This window comes from Oryza sativa, chromosome 12 (assembly GCF_034140825.1).
Source record: "Oryza sativa Japonica Group chromosome 12, ASM3414082v1".
NCBI lineage: Eukaryota > Viridiplantae > Streptophyta > Magnoliopsida > Poales > Poaceae > Oryza > Oryza sativa.
In genome coordinates, this window is record NC_089046.1 from 22,835,695 (window position 1) to 22,858,936 (window position 23,242).

The 23,242-nt window shown below is 45.8% G+C and overlaps 1 protein-coding gene across 1 annotated transcript; it reads right to left on the reverse strand.

Annotated features, from left to right (window-relative positions):
- Window positions 1-15,337: 15,337 nt before the first annotated feature.
- LOC4352458 (condensin-2 complex subunit CAP-D3) lies at window positions 15,338-21,515 on the reverse strand. Its single transcript, XM_015763229.3, has 8 exons — window positions 19,300-21,515; window positions 18,090-18,581; window positions 17,924-18,015; window positions 17,498-17,585; window positions 17,311-17,425; window positions 17,008-17,137; window positions 16,713-16,887; window positions 15,338-16,166 (listed from the first exon to the last, which is right to left on the reverse strand). The coding sequence occupies exons 1-8, from the start codon at window positions 21,439-21,441 to the stop codon at window positions 15,534-15,536; spliced, it is 3,867 nt and encodes a 1,288-aa protein (XP_015618715.1). The 5' UTR covers window positions 21,442-21,515; the 3' UTR covers window positions 15,338-15,533.
- Between the last annotated feature and the right edge of the window lie 1,727 nt (window positions 21,516-23,242).

A 23,242-nucleotide genomic window follows, 5' to 3' on the forward strand; every position in this document is an offset into this window, starting at 1 on the left:
GGTCTTGGCCTTCACCTGGATCCGCGGCTCCCTCGGTCTCTATAGTTACGTGCGAAAATTGATTTGAATTCGGTTAGAATTCAAATAAAAATCCAAGTAAATCCAAATGGAAGTCAAATGCGAAAGTCAATTCCTTTTTATTAATTTTACTATCCGCGAACTATGGCAAACCCCAATTTTGGTTTAAATTATTTTGCGGTTACAATATTTTGTTGTCGTATGTTTTTAATTTAATCTACCCTAGCATTATATCCATATATTAGGTTAGAAATTTCTTATCGCGAGCTAAATGTCGGACGGAATCCTAAAATTATCTTATAATATTATACGACTCAATTTAGTCTATGATTAAATATAATACACGGCTAACACCCTAGTAATTAAATCCGAATCGCTACCGTTGATCGATTATTTATAGAGATTTCCCAGAAATAATCCACAATAATTTACGAGAATTCATACATTTGTTTAATTATTAATTACATCTAAATTAATACCGCGAATTGATTTCTTATGGAGAGTACTAAAAGTTATCTATAATCTATAGGAATTTATCCAATTATATTTTCATTAATCCTATATTTAAATGCTAGTATTTTAGGTATTTAATTAGTAAGAGTTTATCTAACTATATTTTCATTAATCCTACAATTAAATTCTAATATTTGTAAATATTTTAAATTTCCCTCTTAATTTTTTTTTCTTTCTCTTTTTCTTTCCCTTTTTCCTCTCCTCTCTTTTCTTTTCTTTTTCTTTCTCTCCCTTTCTTTTCTTTTCTCTCCTGGCTTCCTCCTCCCTTCCTCTCCTTCTCTTTCTCGGCTCTCCCTCTCTTTCTCTCGGCTCTCTCTCTTTCCCACCCGAGCGGTGGCGACGGCGGACTCGAGGGAAACGGAGGGCGACTCACCGGCGGCGGCAGCGGCGATGACGGCGGCAGCGACGGCGGCTCACGGTGGCGCGAGAACAGCGGTGCGGGCACGGAAACGGTCGGCGCGGCAGCACGACGGCGGCGGTGCGGCGGCACTACGATGGCGGCGCGGCGGCACTACGATGGCGGCGCGACGGCGTGGAGGAGTGGGTGGTGGAGACGGGGAGAAGGGGGGGAATAGTGAGGCTTTTATAGGGGAAGGGAGAGAGATAAGGGGGAAGGAGGAGGAGGGAAGAGGGAAGAGGGGAAGAGGGGAAGAAGAAGAGGGGAAAGAGAGGAGGGGGAGGGGCGGCGACGCGGCTGTGGTGACGGGATGGCGGCGCTGGGCTCGGGGCGCCGCGCGGGGCCCGGGGCGGCGCGGGGCTCGGCGCGCGGCGGGACGCGAGACGCGACGGCGACGGACGAGCGGCGACGGGACGGCGACGCGACGGGCGACGGCGCGCGGCGATGGCGACGAGCGGGCGGCGCGGCGCGGGGCTCGGAGCGGCTCGGCGCGGGAGGGGACGGCGACGCGACGGGCGGTGACGGGGTGCGTGGGCGCGCGGGGCGAGGTGGCAGGCGGCGATGGGACGGCGACGCGACGCGGGACGGCGACGCGACGGGGAGCGGCGCGGCAGCGGGACGGGCGCGGCTCGGCACGGGGCTCGACGCGACGACGACGGTGATGCGACGGCGAGCGACGCGGCAGAGGGGAGGCGGAGCGGCGCGCGTGGCAGGGGAGGGGAAAGGTTGGGGACCAGGTCGAACACGTGGCGGGCAATGAACAATGCACTTTTCCAATAAACCGATTTTAGAGTGTTTCTCATATGAATTTCATTCCGAAATTCTTAATTTTTTGTATAAATGAAGTTTTACCCCATATTTATATTATTCTAATTGAAGATTCACCTAATTTAATATCACTCATATTTTGTTTATATAATTCATTTGAATTTTTAATTAAAGTTAATTCTCATTCCATCGTATTAAAATTTAATTATTGTTAATATGGTTGCGATAACATTTTATTTATTTCCAAACCCACCGAATCTTTATTTTAATTTATATTTTAATTATTTATTTAGCCCACTTGATTTTTAGGGTTTATTCCTAGTTAATTTCCTCCCATTTGTGATCGATGAAATCCGAAATCAAAATCCAATAAAATCTTCGAATAAAATTGGCATGATGCAATTTATTTAAAAAGTTTTTTTTTTTGAAGATCTGAATTTTTGGAGTCTTTGATTTTGTTGGTCGAATTTTCAGAATGTTACAGCCGAGAAGATCTTCCAGTCTATGGACTGGCGTTGGCCTTCTTGGTAGTACTCGTACCCTGTGACAAATATCTTAGGAAAAGATGTAATGTAGCGAAAGATTTTTGAAAAAATTGTAAGAAGTATTTTGTGAATAAAGAAATCTATCTTTGACAAATGTCTCTTACTCTAGATGTCATGTGTAAGAGTGCGTTCTCAGTTAACGACTTTAGTCAGCCGTTTGAGTCGTACACTCTCCCTAGCCCCCAGCCTTGTCGTCGGAGGAATTTTCTCGGAGGATAAGGCTCTTGGACCTTTGAACTGCCTTGGTTGAATAAGCTCTGATCCTAGCCCCCAGCCATGAAGTTGGAAAGTTGATTTCCGATTTCACGGCTTGGTTAATACGCACGGCGAGAACTCTTACACGACCAGATCTTACATGGTCTTTCGTCTCTACAGGATCTGACAAGGCCTTATCGGCTCTGGGTGTCCCCAGCCGAAGATCCCTTAGGTTCCTCGGAGGCCTTGTCGAGACGGCGTAAAGGGACATAAGGACAGGTTTCAACGCTAGGTGTCATCAGAGTGAGGGATCATCGGGCGAAACACTTTAATTGTGATATGGGCCTAGAAATAGGCTTTATTGATACTGTAAGGGTGCTTACAGGTATGGATGGTATTGACTCATACATAGAATTTACGTAGTTGGTCAATGTTCCAAGAATTTGCTAATTCGCGACCGTCGCCGTCTGCGATTTTGAATGCGCCTGGCCGCAAGACTTGTGTGATCGTGTAAGGTCCTTCCCATTTAGGTGAGAGTTTGTTTCGCCCTGCTTGGCTTTGAACTCGTCGGAGGACATAGTCGCCGATCGAAAGTATGCGTGCACGGATGCGCTTCTCGTGATAACGGCGGAGGATCTGTTGATAGCTGGCTGCTCGGACGGCAACTCGTTCACGATGCTCCTCGAGAAGATTTACATCGATATCTCGCTGCTCCTCCTGGTTCTCGTCGGAGTACTTCTGTACTCGTGTACTCTGATGTTGTAGCTCGCCTGGGAGCATGGCCTCAGAGCCGTACACGAGGAAGAAGGGTGTTTCCTTATTAGACGTTGTCGGTGTGGTGCGTACGGCTCACAGTACTGATGGGAGTTCTTCAACCCACTTTTTGTCGTGTGACATGAGCCTGTTGTAGACGCGGGTTTTCATCCCTTGTAGTACTATGTCGTTTCCCCTCTCGACTTGTCCGTTGCTTTGAGGGTGAGAGACCGAGGCGAAGCATATTTTGACCCCCAGCCCGATGCAGTAGTCCTGGAAATCGGCGCTGATGAACTGGGAGCCGTTATCAGTTATGATGTGGTGTGGTAGTCCGTATCTGCAAAATATCCCTTTGATGAATTTGATTGCGTTGTCGGCCTTGATTTCCCCCGTGGGTATTGCTTCGATCCATTTGGTGAATTTGTCGATCGCCACGAATAGGAATCTGTAGCCGCCCTGTCCTCGTGGGAATGGCCCAAGTATATCTAGCCCCCAGCACGAGAATGGCCAAGTCAGAGGAATAGTCTGGAGCGCTTGCGCGGGTAGCTTTGTGTGTTTACTGTGGAATTGACAGGCTTCACATCGCTGGACCATGTCGCATGAATCTTTAAGGGCGGTTGGCCAGAAAAAGCCTTGTCGAAAAGCTTTGCCGACCAATGTCCGACCGGCGGCGTGTGACCCACATATGCCTTCATGTATGTCGAGGAGGAGGTGTCTGCCGTCGTCGGTCGAGACGCATTTGAGAAGTACCCCGTTTGGCACTTTCTTATATAGATCATTGTCGACCATACAGTAGATCTTTGCTTTACGGGTTATTTTCTCGGCCTCTGGATCGTCCTCGGGCAACTCCTCACTGCTGATGAATTTGATTAGTGGGATGCGCCAGTCGTCTGTGGTTTCGATGTCGGCAATGGCGCGTTCTGCCTCGGTGACCTCCGAGCTAATGTCGGGGGTGTTCGGGCTGACTTCGCCGCTAACCTCTTTCACCGATGGCTTCATCAGGATGTCGAGAAAAGTGCCGGGCTCGAGCGATTCTCGTCTGGAAACACGTCGTGCTAGGTCATCTGGCTCGACGTTGTCCTTGCGGTAGACATGTCGGACCTCGATCCCATCGAACCTTTTCTCTAGCTTCCTGACTTCTGCGAGATACTTGGATAACTCGGAGTTAGAGCATTTATAATCTTTGTGCACCTGGTTCGTGACTAGCTCGGAGTCCCCTTTGACGATTAGTCGCTTGGCCTCAAGTGTAGCTGCAGCTCGTATCCCGGCGAGTAGTCCTTCGTATTCTGCAGTGTTATTGGTCGCCCTGAAGTTGAGGTGGATTGCGTGCTTGAATTGATCTCCGGAGGGAGACGTCAAGATAAATCCTGCCCGTGCTCCTTGGCTGTTGAGTGCGCCATTGAACGCCATTGTCCATGTTTCATTGTCGCCTTGGTTGTCTGATTTGTTATCTGGCATAGTCCAATCGGCAATGAAGTCGGCGAGTACCTGGGACTTGATGGCTGTTCGTGGCACAAAGTGGACATCAAACTGGCTCAGCTCGACTACCCATTTCGCAATGCGGCCGACAACGTCTTTGTTTGTCACAACTTCGCCAAGAGGGAAAGAGGAGACAACTGTGACTCTGTGGGCTTGAAAGTAGTGGCGTAGCTTCCTTGATGTCATGATGACTGCGTAAAGCAGCTTTTGGATCTATGGGTATCTTGTCTTTGCGTCGTGGAGAGCTTCGCTGACGTAATAAACTGGTCGATGTACTTTCTCTCTCTCTCTCGACAACAATGACAGTGCTAACGGAATATGGCGTGGCGGCAATATAGAGGAATAATTCTTCATTAGGTTGGGGAGCAACAAGTACAGGGGGGTTTGATAGGTAGCGCTTGAGTGCAATGAATGCCTCTTCGGCTTCCTGTGTCCATACAAATTTGTCTTGTTTCTTCAACAGAGCGAAGAAAGGTTGTCCTCGTTTTCCCATCCTAGCAACGAATCTGCTTAGTGTTGCCATGCATCCGGTTAGCTTTTGTACCTCCTTGAGTCTTGTAGGCGACTTCATGTTCTCGATTGCCTTGATCTTCTCGAGGTCTGCTTCTATTCCTCTGCCAGAGACAAGGAATCCGAGCAGCTTGCCCGACGGTACTCCGAACGTGCACTTCTCAGGATTGAGCATGAGGCGATATCGTCGGAGGTTGTCGAACGTTTCCCGCAGATCGTCAATCAATGAGTCGCCTGTCTTGGTTTTGACAACGATGTCGTCGACGTAAGCCTCGACATTATTGCCAAGCTGGTTGCTAAGTGCGCCTTGGACCGTGCGCTGGAAAGTATTCCCAGCGGTTATCAGTCCGAACGGCATCTTAACAAAGCAAAATACCCCGAACGGCGTGATGAATGCTGTCTTCTCTTCGTCCTCTTTTGCCATGCTGATTTGGTGGTAGCCAGAGTAAGCGTCGAGGAAGCTCAATAGCTCGCAACCGACTGTTGAATCCACCAGTTGGTCTATTCGAGGGAGTGGAAAGTGATCCTTGGGGCACGCCTTGTTGAGGTCGGTGAAGTCAACGCACATTCTCCATTTTCCGTTGGCCTTCCGCACCATGACTGGATTGGCTAGCCACTCTGGATGAAGTACTTCTCTGATGAAACCAGCTTTGAGAAGTTTGTCGAGCTCTTCTCGTATGGCTTGTTTTCGGTCTGGTGCAAATCTCCGCAGTCTTTGCTTTACTGGCTTGGCATCGGGTTGCACCATGAGTTTGTGCTCAATCACCTCCCTGGGGACCCCCGGCATGTCGGACGGCTGCCAAGCGAACACGTCGGCATTGTCGCGGAGGAAGGTGATGAGCGCGAGTTCCTATTTCTCGTTTAGTGTCGCCCCGATCTTGACGGTCTTGTCGGGGTTGGCACTGGAGAGTGGAACGATCTTGATGGCGCCGTCTGGTTTCGGCGTCTTGTTTGTCTTGGTCATTTTCCTGGGTGGCTCAGTCGTGGCGGGTGGGCTAGGCGTTTGCTCGACCATGTCGAGGCTCCGCTTGTCGCATTGCACCGCCAGCTTTGCGTTCCCCTGAATAGTGAATGTTCCCTTCGGTCTCGGCATCTTAAGCACTTAATATGCGTAGTGAGATGCGGCCATGAACTTCGCAAGTGCAGTTCTCCCGATGATGGCGTTGTAAGCTGTATCGAATTCAGCAACATCAAAGGTGATCTGTTCTGTTCGGAAGTTGTTGGCTTGGCCGAAAGTCACGGGCAACGTAATCTTGCCCAAAGGTCTGGACGATGATTGGGGAGTAATTCCATGGAAGGGTTGATCAGTTGGTGTCAACTCGCTTTGCGGAATTCCCATCGCGTCCAAAGTGCTGGCGAAAAGAAGATTGATTGAGCTGCCACCGTCAATGAGAACTCGCGCTACCTTGATGTTCCGAATAGTGGGTTCGATCACGATCGGATATCGTCCTGGGATAACGGCGGTCTTGGGGTGGTCTTCTTCCGAGAACTCTATCTTCTGCTTAGACCACTTCATCTTGGGTGCAGCCCCCTGCCATGTCGAGCAGACTTCACGTTCCACTTTCTTGTATTCTCGCTTGGAGGAGTACGTTGTGGAACCGCCGAAGATGTGTGAGACGTGCAGGTCAGAGTCTGAATATGCTGAATCCGATTCGTGAGGAGCCGTCTCTTCGTTCTTCTCGACAATGCGTACTCGCTTGCCTTTTTCAAATGCCATGTGCTTCTCGAGCGACTTTTTGAAAACAAGGCAATCTTCCAGAGAATGTTTGTCCGTCTTGTGTATGGGGCACCATGATTTCTTTGTGTCGCTGCTTTGTGGGTCTGGGCTTTTGGGAGGGTTCGCGTATTCTGCTGCGAGGACTTCCGCTTGAGCTTTCCTTTTCCCATTTTTGCGATTTTTCTTCTTGCTTGACTCAGATGTGTCCGTGGCTGGTTTCTTCTCTCCCCCGGTCTTCGGCTTATCGTTCTTGCGTCTTAGCGCATCATCAGCGTGGGCGCATCGCTCAATGATCTCGAATCATCTCCGAGTGGTTGTGATGCGTCTTATCGCCAACTCTTGGGTAGTGTAGCGATCTCTGACACCGGATTTGAAGGCGTGAATTACAGAAGCGTCGGTGATTTCAGGAATTGTGTTTCTGCACTCGTTGAAGCGTCGAACATATTCCCTCAATGATTCACCCGAGTTCTGTGTCAACACGTGTAGGTCGTCTTCGATCGCGTGGCGCTTGTATGTTCCTTGGAAATTGGCGATGAATTGTTGCCACAGGTCTGCCCACGAAGAGATTGAGTAGGGAGGAAGATGCATCAGCCATGAACGTGCAGAACCCTTCAACGCGGTTGGTAAATAGTTCGCTAACGCGTTGTCGTCTGCTCCGGCAGCATAGAGTACTGTGGAGTAGACTTGAAGGAACTCCTCTGGGTCGGTGCTCCCATCATACTTTTCTATTGCTCCGGGTCGGAATCTCTCAGGCCATCGGACATCACGTAGGGAACGACCGAAAGCCCTACACCCAGCGTTGGGGGCGGTGGGTTGTCGGCGGTCGTGTGTCCTTCGTGGATGTCTGTCTGACGATGAGGAGGACGCGGATGATGACGATGACGATGGGTCGCTTGGTTCCGGCGTACGATTACGAGGATGACGGCCTGGATCTCGGGAATCCTGTCGTCGTCTTCCGCTGTTGTCTCGGCACCGATCTCCATCGTCGTCGTCGTTACGGCGGCAGCCATGACCAGTATTGTCTGGCACCCATCGTTCGCGATCATTGTGATCGTGGTGGTTGTCGTGGTCCCGGTCCTCGTTTGAGCGGTCTCCTCGATTTCCGTTATCATGGCGCTGTGAAGAGACATGACGCCGAGAGCGATTCACGTTGTCTCGTGTGCGTCGTGCTTCTCGGCGGCCGTTGATTTGATCTCGAAGATCGCTAGTGCCGCGAGGTGGAGGGGTAGCTCGTTGAGGTGATTCCCTCCGTTCCGGATCTTCACCATTGGCATCGCCAGTTGGTGGCTGCTCCTTGTGTGCTGCGGTAGCGGCTTCTTCAAACGTATTGCTGAGGTTAGTCACCGATTCCCGTAGTCGTTCTGTCCAACGATCGAGGTCATCGTTCAGAACGGGATCGTAAGGAGTTTCCCTCAGTATCGCTTGAACGGCCCTGATGTGCTGGGCTGGAGTAGTCGATTGATTCCCCGCTTCTGCGTTGGCGTGCACTGACGTGCCAACGTCATCGATAGCCAATACCTCCCGCGGCGCGCTCGTTGTCGATGACCCATAGTCCTCGAGGAGATGTAAGACCGATGGTTCGTGAGGATCGATTACCCCAACGAATCGATCTGAAGTTGGAGTCGCTCCTTGTTCCTTGCCGTTATCCCTGATGGGGACATATAACTTAGGAGACGGAGCTTTCATGGCGCCGAGAAAGACTTTGCAGCTCGAGAGGTCGTGATTCTTTGTCTTGTGAATAGGACAATAGACCTCCCGAGTTGGAGAAGTACGCCGAATTCCACGTTCTTTGTAGGCGCGAATTTCAGCACGGACGTTGAGGAAAACCCAGCAATCTTGCAGAGTGTGTTTCTTGGTTTTGTGGATAGGACACCAAGACCTTGTGGCTTCGGAAGTCATCTTTGTCGGCTCATGGTTCATGTCGGAAGGACAAGGTTTGGCCGTATCAAAATCCTTCCCGAGCTTGGATGTCGTCGATGTTCCGTTCTCCGTCTCAACGGGAGGATTTTTCGACATGGAATCGCCTTGGTTTGTAGCCACTGCGTTCTCGTCTCCAGTCCTTGGAGGACCGGTTGAGATCAGCGTCGTGGTGTAAACCGGGAAGACGATTTCGCCGACTTGAGTCCATACCAGCATTGTTGAAGCAGGGAGTACTTGGCTGAGGCTGGTGCTGACGTTGTTGTCGACGAAGCTGGATGACGTAGTAGTAGAACCTTGAGTACCAAGGCTCCCTACCTGGCGCGCCACTGTCGACGGGTGATACCCGTAGACCGGATATAGAGGGTATTGGAGTACGTTGGTACAAGGATCTACGTAGTACGACATCAAGCAAACAAAAGACAAGAATTATACTGGTTCAGGTCCCTTGATAGGTAATAACCCTAATCCAGTTGATGTGGGATTATATGGTAGAAAACACAGGTTACAAAGGGAACAAGGGAACTTGTCGGATCCGGCAAGATTGTAGTCGAGTTGTTTCGACTAGCTCTCGATGACTTGGCTCCTCGTAGGCTGTGTAGGTTGTGTTGGCTCTGAGATTCAATCCCTTAAACCCTCCCCGGGGGGTCCCTTTTATATCGCAGATCTGGAGGTCTCCACGTAGAACTCGGAGATATCAGACCCTATACGATACGTCAACGACCCAATTCTGCCCGAGTAGGATTCTTCCCGTCTGTAGATTCCATGAAAGGTTCCCTTAGAATATACAGGAAATATCCGCATGCGCGTGGGTATGTCATATCGATATGTAACATTTATCGAAGGGTAAAGGGTATGCCTAACCCGTAACCCTGACAACCTATCTTTAGGTGTGTTTAGTTCACGCTAAAATTAGAAGTTTGGTTGAAATTAGAACGATGTGATGGAAAAGTTGAAAGTTTGTGTGTAGGAAAGTTTTGAGGTGATGAAAAAATTAGAAGTTTAAAGAAAAAGTTTAGAACTAAACTCAGCCTTTATTTTTTTTTTTAGCGTAAAGAGAGATTTTATTAATGGCAGAACATAGGATTTACATTCCTGGTTAAGCGATGCAAGAATTTCTGGCGGAGCGCATAACCTCCACTCCGCTTCAACTCCTGATCTCATAACCATTTGAGCTAACATATGAGCCATGTTATTTGAATCTCTCTTTATCTATCTTGTGCACTTGCACCTGCACCAAACATCGCATCACCGCTTTTGCTTCAGCAATTATAACTCCCCAGTCTGCTCTTGAGTCTTGTGTTGAATTCAGTCCTGCTACGACTTTGGCGTTGTCGGATTCTAAAATTATTGGCATCTGTACCCAATTGGCAGCCAATTGGACACCCTCCAGGCAAGCCAAGGCTTCAACCTGAGCAGCTAAACTGCATCTCGATACTCCCTCCGTCCGGATTTTAAGTTTTTGCTTTAACGTTTGACCACTCGTCTTATTTAAAAAAATTTAAAATTATTGTTTATTTTATTTGTGACTTACTTTATTATCTACAGTACTTTAAACACAACTTTTCGTTTTTTACATTTAAAAAAAAATTTGAATAAGACGAGTGGTCAAACGTTGTAATCAAAAACTCAAAATCCCTTATATTATGGGACGGAGAGAGTAGTTTCTTACAAACTGCAAACAAAACCAAACCTCTGCAATCTCTAGCGATGATTTAAATATTCCATGCCCTCACCAATCAAAACATGCATGGATATTTTTTATTAGATTGGCGGAGAGAGAACATAATACTAATAGTGATTCTCATTTCTCACATGCGAAAACAAAAATATGTTTTAGATATTGCATAATGCATACCACCCACACTAGCCTTAGCTCATGTTTGGAGGTGGTGTATAGAAAATAGATGTAGGTTTCAAAAGGGCTTCCATAATCAAAACTAAATTCTCTATTTAATGTTAATTGCTATTTTATTTTTTGTTCCGTAGCATCGCACAAGTATTTTCTTTCTATCTATTCCCTACTATTATAAAAATTAAAGATGTTTTTATTGGTACGCCATTCGTGTATGAGTCAATTTTTAAGTTTGTTCGCTTTTAGAAATACATATTTGTATTTGAGTCGGTTTCTAAGTTCGTTCATTTTTTAAAATAAAAAAGGAGTTGTATAAGAAATTTCTTTTAAAAAAACATTGGACTCCTAATAGCATCTCATTATTCTCTACTACTTAAAAAATACAAAACATTTCCTTCGTCCATCTAAATAAAAAATAGCAAAAAAAAAAAGAAGTCCAATTCCCAAAAGTTTGAGAAAAAATAGCGAATAAAATAAAAAAATCGTAGATTCAGTTCCCCTTAAAAAGGGAAAAACAACAAAAAAAAATGTCCGATTCCTATGCAAGGCGGAAAAAAGTGGCGAAAAAAAAAACATGTCCGATTTGCAAGCCGGAAAAAAACAGTAGATCTAATTCCCCTTAAAAAGGGGGGAAAATCCTATTCCTATATAATCCTATTCCCACGTATGGTTTTTCTGTTTTCCTTCTTTTTTTCGTTTCTTTTTTTTCTTTCTTTTTTTGGTTTTTTATTTCCTAATACTATATATGTATACAAACTTTATATACACGTATACAAACTTTGTAAACTGTATATTTTTTTATACGCATGTATATAAGCTTTGTATGCTTCTCTATCACTGCTACTTAAAAAATTCAAAACATTTCATTCGTCCGCCCCTACTTAAAAAATTCACATCTAAAAAAGCTCCATCTGATTCCCTAAGAAAGTGGCGAAAAAATAGTTCGTAAAAAATAAAAAAGAATGAGAAAAAAAGTAAAAGGAGCGGGAAAAAGCGCGGTAAAAAAAGTTCGATTTCTATTCGTTTTAGTAGTCCGCATATATCTCTTCTCTATCTCTAATCTAATCTAATCTAACTATTTGAAAAGAGAAGTTTTCATAGTACAACTAAAAAGAGAAGTTTTCATCGTACAATTATAAATAAAAGTTTTCAACGTACAACTAAAAATAAAAAAATACACGAGAAAATAAAAATGGTTAAAAAAGCGTGAGAAAAAAATGTCAGAAAAAAGCGCTAAAAAATGTTTCCGTCATCCCTAAAAAATAAAAAAAACATGCGAAGAAAAAACTGTTAGAAAAAACATGCCATTTCTAAAAAAAATGGTTTGGAAAAACCTCGCATGAAAAAAACACTGTATATAAAAAAACAAGCTGCTCTGAAAAAAATATCAGAAAAAACACTAAATTGATGGACGCTCAAAAAAAACACTAAATTGATGGACTCTTAGGTCGGATAGGATCATCAATTTTTTTTCATCTCCTACCATGCTTTTGTTTCGTCTCTATATGCAATTATTAGACTATTTTTGTTAAGTATAGCTAATATTTCTGATAACATATGATATAGAAATAATACTGAAAAATAAACATATTTTTAATTGTTATTTAGAGAAGAGTGCATAGTGACTCTATTTTGTGTAGACTTGACCATGCGAGGTAATGTAGTATCTGATTAATCCTATTATTGGTTGCAAGAATAAGATTGAAAGAGTATTTTAGATTATATATATGCTGTCACGTGGATAATCCAATTATTTTAGGTAAAGCAGGCATCGGTAAGGTTGTCATCGTTGAGGTTGGGCCATTACATTGAAGATGTTCCAACTTTTTGATTGTCTTAGCTATAAACAATCTATACAAACATTATCATTGACATGGTTATGTATGAAAAAAATAAATTATCGTTAGAATTTTTTCACCCGTTGCAACGCACGGACATTTTTGCTAGTTTCTTAAAAAATATATCTCTAAGCGAATTTCCACAGTAAATTTCACATTAACTAAACAGTATAGCAATAATAAGATTAACATAGCCTTCACCCGTTACAACGTACAGGTATTTTTTCTAGTCTCTATAAAAATAAAAATAAAAATAGTAACTGTTTAGATTGAAGGATTTGATCCTCTGCTTCAGAAGAATAGGGGATGTCATTATCTAAAAAAAAGAATAGGGGATGTGGATCCTCTGCTATATCAACAATAAACTGAGTCTAATACTGTACTGTAAGACGGTACTCCCAGATATGATTGCTCTAACATTTCTCATATTTATATCGATGGTAATGAATCTAAATAGATATATATATCTAGATTCATTAATATCAATATAAATGTGAAAAATACTAAAATGACTTACATTATGAAACGGATGGAGTATATTTTTGAGACGAAGTCCATATTTGGGACTTCGAACTTTAGTAGGCTAAGCTAGTGAGATGAGTTGAACCATGTGAGGTGTCCACCGCAGCCAATCAGGTGGAAAACATGGAGGTACACGAAATACCGCACCCAAACCATGAGCAACGCCGACATGATCTCCGACGAGCTCGACCGGTAGATCGAATGCTTGCCTGTCTCCCTCGCCATGGTGATCTCCCCCGCGATCACCCGCCCCAGCAGCACGGCGGCGCCGGCGTCCATGGCCCAGAACGCGCCGGCGATGACCGTGGCGAACGTGCCAACGTCTCCGGCGTTCGTGGCGGCCGAGGCCCTGACGAGGCCGCACAGCACGAGCGCCACCGGCGCCAGAAGCGTGCACCACGCTGCCGCCGGGTTGCGCTGGAGCACGCCGTCGATGGTGGGGTAGGGGTCCATGTGATTCTCCGGCACGTACAGGAGGCACATCGGCAGCGCGAAGATGCACAGGGCGGCGGCAATGGCGGCGGCGGCCGAGGAGAGGCCGCCGAGGACGCCGACCGCCGCGCCGCCGGCGACCGCGCATGTGGCGGACAGGGCGGCGGCGAAGCGGACGGCGTCGCGCCTGGCGGCCTTGGCGGTGGCGGGGACGTCGAACACGAGGGGGAACGCGATCTCCGGCGTCCGCTCCACCGCGTCCATGAAGCTGGCGTACTGGTCCACCCTCGAGAACGCCACCGCCGTGTAGCCGCCGTTCGTGAGGCACCACCACAGCGCCGCGGCGGCGGAGGCGTTCGCGGCCCAGGCGAGCGCGACGTCGTCGGCGGCGAGCACGGGCACGGCCAGGACGGCGGCGAGGAGCGCGGCGGGGGCGGCGACGGCGCACGCGAGCATCGGGTAGGGCGTCTGGTGGAGGCCGCGCGGCGCGCGGAGGAACGCGAGCGCGTAGACGGAGAAGGGGAGCATGAAGAGGAGCGCGCCGTGGCCGAGCGCGAAGGCCAGCGCCGCCGGCGCGGCGGCGGCGGCATGGTAGGACACCGCGGCGGCGAACGGCGCGTAGGCGGCGGACACGGCCATGGCGACGTCCGCCGCCTTCCTGAATATGAACACCTTCTTCTTCTTCGCCATGTGTGATGCGCTAGTAGCCGCTTAATTTCTCTCTCTTTCAAATCAAATCAATCGAATTATATAAATCAAATTGATTTGATTTATATGGAAGAGATCGAATTGGGGGAGGGGGGGTCGTCAATTATATGGACTCATCAGAATCGGTTCTTGTTTCTCAAGAAGAGAATTGGTTCTGGTTTAAGTAAAAGTAGAAGTCGATTCCTATACGTCGGTACAAAATTTTGACAACCCGTTATATTTCACAGTCCTAATCATATCTAGCGTACAAAATCTCTATTTAGGCGTAGACATAGCTCAATTCAAATAGGGTTGCTGAATTGTTTGGCTTAGATATGTGTGAAATTAGAGCCAAGCTGTGTCAGGTTTTGGGCAACTTCGGTCCCTGATGCCGTAAGTTGGTTAGGTTGGGATTCTGCCTCGATCTCTTAAGTTAATGGTAATTTGCTGTGATTAGTTAAGCTATGGCTATAAGCCGTATAAATATGAACCAAGCAAACAAAAAATAATTTAGGGTTAAAACTTTTATATCTTTACTATTTGTGGTTTAAAAGCCAACGCTACAAATAAACTACAATAAAATAATTCTAAATTAACTCTAAAATTGTATTTCTAAATTTAAATTCTGGCTCCAACTGATAAGCCTACAAGTAAAGAATGAGAATGTTTTACTACTCTCTAGCTAAAAAAGCATAAGAGAAGTTTCTAGGATTTGATTATTTTAGAAGTTCCCTTTTTACTGCACATTTCCCGTTTCAAATAATCAACAGCTTCCACTAAACCATTTTCCACTATTTTTCGAAACAAATATAGAAAAATACTTGGAACCCTTCGCTATTATCGCTCCTTTGCCACATAGTTTGATGGCATCCTATAAATACCATGAAGTTGGTTGGCTTTGCTAAAATGCCATATTGATTTTTTTTTTGAGAAAGTCATATTGATAATCTAATTCGCTCATTAGCACACCATCAGATGAAATGTCAAAATTGCTCACATATCAATTTGTATGTATCCTGGTGTGGTTTGAGTTTGTTTTTTTTTTTTAACAAGTTCGCCCATCTGTAGCCATGATTTTTATACATTTCCTGCTTGCGAACCTGAATTCCACTATAAGAAGTTAGAGTATTCAGTCAAGAGACATCGCAATCTTCGGTGTAAAGCATATATACTTTCATGTCACATCCAAACTAAGGAGAAAATGCGACAGTAAAATTGTTTCATCTCTCTGAACATCACTAAAATGCGTTAAATATATACTCCATGTACAAAACCGTCAGCGAGAAACTGAGCTTGTAATTTTCTCCTAAACCGGTCAAAGTTAGCATCATAAACACAGCCTAATACTGACCATCAGGCCAACCTAAAGCTTCTGCCATATGGCACGCTAATTCTCATCGTCGGACCCAAACGGCTCAAGCCGCCGGACCGACTCCAGCACAGCGGGCCGGCGCGAGCCGACGCCCAGCATGGACCTCACCTTGGGCACGCTCATCGAGTTCAGCGGCGGCGTCGGCGTGTTCCGGTTCACCTCCTTGAGCACCGACCTCGCCGTGGCCCTCGCCGAGCCGTCCGCCGCCCTCTTGCCGCCACCGTTCACCGCCGGCGAGGCTCCGCTTGGCCCAGCCTCCGCAGCAGCTGCGGCCTTGGCCTTGCCCTTGCCGGCGACGTCGAGCTTCTGCATGTCGTAGAGGAGCTCCTTCTGCAGCTGCTTGTCCGCCACCAGTATCTCGTCGAACTCGTTCTTGTAGTCCTTGAGCAGGGTCCGCAGGCACTCCATCAGGCAGCCGGTGAGCGGGCTGTTCTTGCTCTCGAGAAGGCGCTTCAGCTCGATGAAGATCGGGATGGCGATCTGGATCAGGTTCTTCTTCGCCACCTGGGTGACGGCTCTCCCTTTCGCCGCCTGGAGAGTGGCATTGGACGACCCGCCATCGCCGCATTCCTCATCCATCTCGGAATTGTCCGTGCAAATGTTGGGGTGGATGCGCATCTCCTTGCATGCCAGTATTTGTAGAGCATCCTGTGAAAATGTAGCTAAATGGTCACAAAGGAAAGAAGCAAAGGCTAAATGGAGGAAATTGCTGAGCAAACATTTTGATACGATTGAGAAAACGTAGAAACAGAAAAAACGTAGGATTTTGATACGAGTACAAGTGTAAAACAAAGGATTGCAAAACACAGGAAAAACACAGGAATGACCGTTTGATTGGACCGCAGGAAAAACGTAGGAATTAGAGGAGAGATGAAGACTCGTAAGAAAATTTTCATGAGGTAGAACCTCATGCTAGATTTCCTCCAAAACTTCCATGTCTTTAGACATTCCATAGGAATTTCATAGGATTTCATAGGATTCATTCCTTTGATTCAAAGGGCTATATAGGAAAAATTCCTTTAGGAATGGAATCCTTTAAAATTCCTATGAATTTCCTTTGAATCAAAGGGGACCTAAACGTGTAAACTGTAAGCATGAAAGTTAATCTCAGTTCCTTGGCTGCATGTGCATGAACAATTTACTTCACATTAGCGTGAAACTTGTCCAAAATATCAATATTGGTATGGTATGTACCTGAAGTACAGCCCTTCCAGCGGCATCATCGACATTGAGCAAGCCATCACAAGCAGCTGCCAAGATCTCGGCACATAACTTGGCAGACGTAGCTAAAAGGTGCTCTGGTGCCATTTGCTTCAGCAGAGATACATATATGTGCATTCTTTTCGACCTCGACCTTTCGTCAGTGCCTCTGCAGCAAAAAGAAAAAAATAACCATGATAGAACTCAGGAGAGGATGAAGCACAGCTTTTTGCAAAGTGGATATCTTTTTTTTTCTCAAAAACGCATGAGGAATTTCTACATATTTTACCGTATTGCAAAAAGGGTTGGTCCTCCGTCCAACCTTCCCTGAGATTCGGTTTGCGCACCATTACCCAAGCAATTGTTTAGGACATAGATAGCTTCTATGAAACTATTATATGCAAGGAGTGGCGCTTTAGCTGCAAAATTTATGTCAACATTAGACAGATAACACAGAAAGGGGGTAAATCCTTCAGAAAAAGAACTTGAGTGCTTGACTTTCCCAAGAAAAAAGAAAACGTGTGGCCACAATTTTTTTCAAATTTCAAATAAAAAAAATCAAGTAAAAGATAAAACAGAACGCAGGGTAAACCTTTCAAGATGTTCCCAAAAAGGAAGTCTGCCAAATGCCTTATCTTCTCTGACTCATCAACTAAAGATGGCAGGAACCGAAGGAAGAGCACACCTCTCCACTTTACATAGTCCCTCTAAATAAAAGAAAAGTTTCAATAAACCATGATCCAAACATGTGGAAGTGATATTAAGAAAATTATTAGCACCTGCAGCAACTTTGAGAGTAGGATAAATGTTTGCCTCCTCACTACCTCACAGGGATCACGCAACGATTTTGTTATTTTTGACATATAACTGCAGAGTGAATAAAAAGGGGAGGTCAGTTAGAAGTTGAACTATTTTAATGTTTTCCCTGTTTCCCACGTGCAGTTTAACTGATAAGATCTTAATCAAACAGTAAAGCAGTTTTACATCTTTTGCAACTGAAGCTGTAACAAAGATAAACCCAAATTTTGTGAATATTGACAGTATGTGCTAATTTTACAAAGTATGCACACACTAGTGATATCTATGCTTTATATTATGTGACTGTGTAAGCAAGCAAATGCAAATCCACTTGAAAGAAACACAGTAACAGGATTTTGGAAGGACATAACAGATATAAAAGTCAACCAATGGAGATGTAAGCTCACCAGTCAACCATTGCGGTATAACGGACATAAAAGTCTGCCAGTGCAATCATGATGTTATTCCGGAGGGTAGCCAAATCACTCCTCTCAAGTTCCTGAGTCAAAGAAGTAGCATTGAGTGTTTCTATTAAGAGTAGACATGGAAGTGCAACCATGCAAGGCTACGCACCTGAACAAAAAGTGGAATATATCTTTTCGCAAGTTTGTCATCCACAAGGCATATTTTAGCCATTGTATCCCAGGACTGTATATATAAAGATGGAGCTAGCTCTTTGAAAGAAACAGTCCCACCAGCAAGATTTTTTGGTCTTGGCTGAGAGTTTCCAGATGTTATGATTGTGTGCAGCGAAGGAATGACGCCTTGCACATTAGCAGTGGGGCAAGCTAGGATCAGCGATCCAATGGTGAATACAGCAATAACTGCATGTGACATTGACTTTTGTGCAGATGCATCTTTTCTTCCCTTGAGTTTTCCACTCAAAGGTGTAAAAAATTTAGGACCCTTAGCAGCTTCTGATGTCTCCTTTATGTATTCATCAAGAATGTTAACAGCTTTACATATAAGTTGCTGCACCCACTTCAGGATCAGTGTTTCGCCCTCCTTAGCTGTTTTTGCTTTTCGTTTGCATAACGTTTTCAGGGATTTTACATGAGCATCAACCTGTATGTGTATGAAAATAAGACATTATGGTGAACATATCACAATGAATTACTTATATCAAGAGCGATGTGGTACACAAAAATGGTATTCATCTAACAAAGAAGGTAAAGGTAGCAATGCCATGAATAAAAATAATACAAGTGGATAAGTAACACCATTGCAGAACTATGGAGAGAAAAAAAAAAAGGGCAGGTAAAAACAAGGTAGGTAACAAATAATCTGAGCATACAGATACGGGATAATCTTGTCATAACAAGTAGGTTTCCACAGAGCAATTTTGGGAGTTGGGACTATGATGTGAACCTTCAGATAAGCTAGAAGGATACCTCATTCAGAAAACTAATTCAAAATATTGTGGATTATTATAGTTATGGGTATATATACCCAGTCTTTACCTTATAGATCACTGACATGTTCACCTTCATTCAAATTAAAGACACCATTAAAAGCACTGGCTAGATCAAATTCTTCATAAAAATAAATACTCCCTAGTCCCATTTCCAATAGAGTAACATGACTAGGGTGGAATGCAATGTGGCATGGTAGATTTCAGCGTAGTGCCATAGTGGATTTACAAATCAAGATGATTAATGATTTAGTGGTTTTTACAACTAAATTGCAGCCTAGTCCTGACCACAAACAGAGTACATGATTTGTTGCTATGTAATAAATCTATTGTACTAGACTAAATTTTGCAATTGATACATTAAATGATTACCTCACTAAGGTTCATGTCAAAATTTTCAATCCGTGTGAGCAAGCTGTGTGCAAGTTCTGCTGCAGGTTCCACAGGCAGCTCCATGGAAACATTTGAAATAGTTTGCAAGAGTGAAACACGATCCACAGCCCATAATGCAGAATTTGGTTCCCCTTTAGGACGAACTTTGCCTTTATCTTGGCCAACATTATCAAGGAGTTTCCAGTGGTGTGAGAGGAATTTCCAGTTAACTGATTTAGGTGCAAATGATGAGACCTCAGAAAGAAGCCACCATGCCCCGGCTGGTGCAGTCCACATCTCAATTGGTTTACAACCTCTCAACCACAAGGACTCTGATATTGTTATGATATTCTGCAATGAACTTGCAAGCAGTGGTTTCAGCTTTTTCTTCTTCCCAAGGCTTGCACATATCTTTTTTATGCATGGTGCAACCTCTCCATCACAGATACTTTTCAGCAAATCCAGTGTCCCTTTAGGAAACACTTCCTCCATATCATTGGAATCATCATTTAGATTCAAATTGGCAGCTTGACAGACCCTGTTCAGGACCAATTCAAGAAACAAATTCTCACATTCCTCTTGGATACTTGTCTCACTATCAATAACCAGTGGTGGCACAGCCTGAAGCCACTCTTTTGTTACCCTCTCATCCGGGAAGTTCCTGAACACCTCTGAGATGGCTGCAAGAGCTGCCTTGCGTATGCTGACTAGCGGATCAGAGCACGCAGCCCCCATAGCACTGAGTAGCGACTCGTCAACAGGCCTCCCGATCAATCTGATTGACTTAGTAATGAGCACAAGCGCAGCCTTCCTCACAGCAGCCTTATCATCAGCGCACCGCAGCCTCAGCAACTCGCCAAGGCCTATGTTCCCTATCCTCATCACCTCCTGCAACCGGTCAACCTCCATGCCTCTTTCAGACAAAACGTCGAGCGCCTGGGCTGCGTTCGTCAAGGCCCGAGCCCTGACCCCTCCCACCGTATCCGAGCACCTCTCCACAAGCACCCGGACAAACTTCAGCCCCCAAGAACCCTCCTGTAGACCACAATCATCCCCTTCCGATGGCAGCAGCAATGGCAGCATCGCCAAGATCAAATCCACAGCAAGCAGCCGCCCTTTCGCCTTCCCCTTCGCCATAGCCACCACATACCCAGCAAATCCCTCCATCTCCAATTGCCCCATTGCTCGCACCACCTCGACTATGGCCTCCACCGCCATCGCCCTAGCCTCCGACTTCTCCGGCGCCTTCGCCGCCAGATACCTCGGTAGGTAACCCACCGCCTTCCTCACCCCATCCTCCCCTCCCTCCACACCCAACGGCACAACCTTCCTCGCCAAGAATTCCACCGCGGACGCCCGCGCCGCCGATCTGGACCCTGAGAGCGCCACGGGGGCCAGCGCGCGCACCAAATCGGGCATCGCCTCGGCGTAGTAGCCAGATCCGAGGACGGCGACGAGGACATCGAAGGCGGCGAGCTCCGCGGCGGTGTCGACGAGCGACCTCCGCGCGTCCGGGTGCTCCCCGAGCGGCAGCCTCCCCGCGGCGTCGGCGAGGAGCGCGAGCGCCCTGGGGAGGAGCGACGGGGCCGCCGCCGGCGACTGACGCTGCTGGTGGCTCTTCCGCTTCCGGTTCCGGTGGTTCCCCTTGCCGGAGCCGGAGCCGGAGCCGGAGCCGGAGCTAGGGTTGGCCGCCGCCGCCGCATCGTGCGACGCGGCGGACGACGACGCCGACTTGCGGAGGGCGAGGAGGAGGGAGAGGAAGGGGAGCGGCGAGAAGAGGGAGAGGAGAGGGGAGGCCGGGGCGAGGAGGAGGCGGAGGTAGGCGACGGCGGCGGGGAGCGGGTGGTGCGCGGAGGAGAGGGAGGCGGCGAGCGGGGCGGAGAGGGAGGAGGCCGGGAGGCCCGCGGCGGCGAGGCGGGGGAAGATGGAGGAGGAGGGGGACGCCGCCGAGGAGAGGAAGGTGAGGGAGGCGAGGGAGAGGGGCGGGGAGGTGGAGGTGGAGGAGGAGGAGGAGGTACCGGAGGAGCGGCGGTGGAGGGCGGCGAGCTCGGAGAGGAAGGTGGAGAGGGATCCCGAGGCGGAGGGCGGGGATCCCGTCTCGTCGGCGGCGGCGTCGATGTCCATCTCGTCGGCGGCGTCCATGGCCGGCGGCGAGGGGGGAGGAGGGAGTGCGGGAATTTGAAATTTTGGTAGTTGGGGGGGGGGGGAGGAGAGAGGTTGGTGCGGTGTGCTGGGTCCTGGGTGGGTTTAACGTTGGAAACTGGAATGTGGGTCCAGAAGTCTAGAGGGTCTAAGAGGAACTGGATAATGGCTTTTTCCTTAGGCCATGTTTAGGTCCCACGCAAAATTTTTTTACCCTATCACATCGAATGTTTGAACATAGATATAGAGTATTAAATATAGACAAAGAACAAAACTAATTATACAGATTGCGTGTAAATTGCGAGACGAATCTTTTAAGCCTAATTGCTCCATGATTTGATAATGTAGTGCTACAGTAAATATTTGTTAATGACGGATTAATTAGCCTTAATAAATTTGTCTCATAATTTGCAGGCGGAATCTGTAATTTGTTTTGTTATTAGTCTACGTTTAATACTTCAAATGTGTGTCTTTATATCCAACGTGACATCCCAAAACTTTTCATCCCTGGAATTAAACAGGGCCTTAGACCCTATTTAGATGGGATTAAAACTTTTAAGTCCCTATCACATCGGATGTTTGGGCACTAATTATAAATATTAAACGTAGACTATTAATAAAACTCATCCATAATCTTAGACTAATTCACGAGACGAATCTATTGAGCCTAATTAATCCATAATTAGCCTATGTAATGCTACAGTAAACATTCTTTAATTATGGATTGATTAGGCTTAAAAAATTTGTCTCGCAAATTAGCTTTCGTTTATGTAATTAGATTTGTAAGTAGTCTATATTTAATACTCTAAATACAGAGACTAAAGTTAAGTCCCTGGATCCAAACACCACTTTAGTATATCTTTGTACGGAAGACGTGTGCAATGCTATATTTCTACTCTCTCAGTTTTATATTATAGGTCACTTTGACATTTTTTTCCTAGTTAAACTTTGTTAAATTTGACCAAATTTAAAGAAAAATTTAGTAATATCTAAAACACCGAATTAGTTTTTATTAAATCTAGCATTGAATATATTTTATTAAACGCACGATAGGACGGCGGGATAGTGTGGGCCAGTTAGGTTGGGCTTGGAGGGGAGGGGTTGGGCTAGGATAGGATGTATAATAGTTATTCTATACTCACATCAAATTGGATACGGACGATATATAACAACTCAAAAACGGATGACGTATCAAAATTTCGACAAAAAACATCTTTGATTTTTATAATAGTAGATATATGTTTGTTTTGTGTTAAAAATGCTACTATGTTTTTCTATAAACTTGGACAAACTTTAAAAAGTTTAACTAAAAATGTCAAAACGACATGTAATACGAAACAGAGAGAGTACTTTGTATTACCTCTATTCAAAATGTAGGTTTTTTTAGTGAGCATGGGTATTTAAAAAATCGGTAGAAATAATTAAAGTAAGGTTGTGATTAGCTGAGAACAGACAGTAGACGAGATAATTAAATGGAGAATGGTTATGATTTGTTGAGAGGAGGGGAAGAGTGAAAAAATAGCTTCATTTTGGGTGAAGAGTGAAAAAAATAGTTTCATTTTGGGACAAGACTGCCTGTATGTTGCAATGGCAAAAAACAAAGTCACGTTGTGCACACTTATCTTTTTGAAGATTCTGCAAACTGGCTCTTTCTAATCCTTTTAACTATATGGATTAATTCCCTACTCCCTCCGGTTTCATATTAATTGGCATTTTAGATGAGGTTGAGATCGAACTTTTATAACTTTGACAATTAATAACTTTAAAAATATTTAATTTAAAAGAACTAGAACAACATATA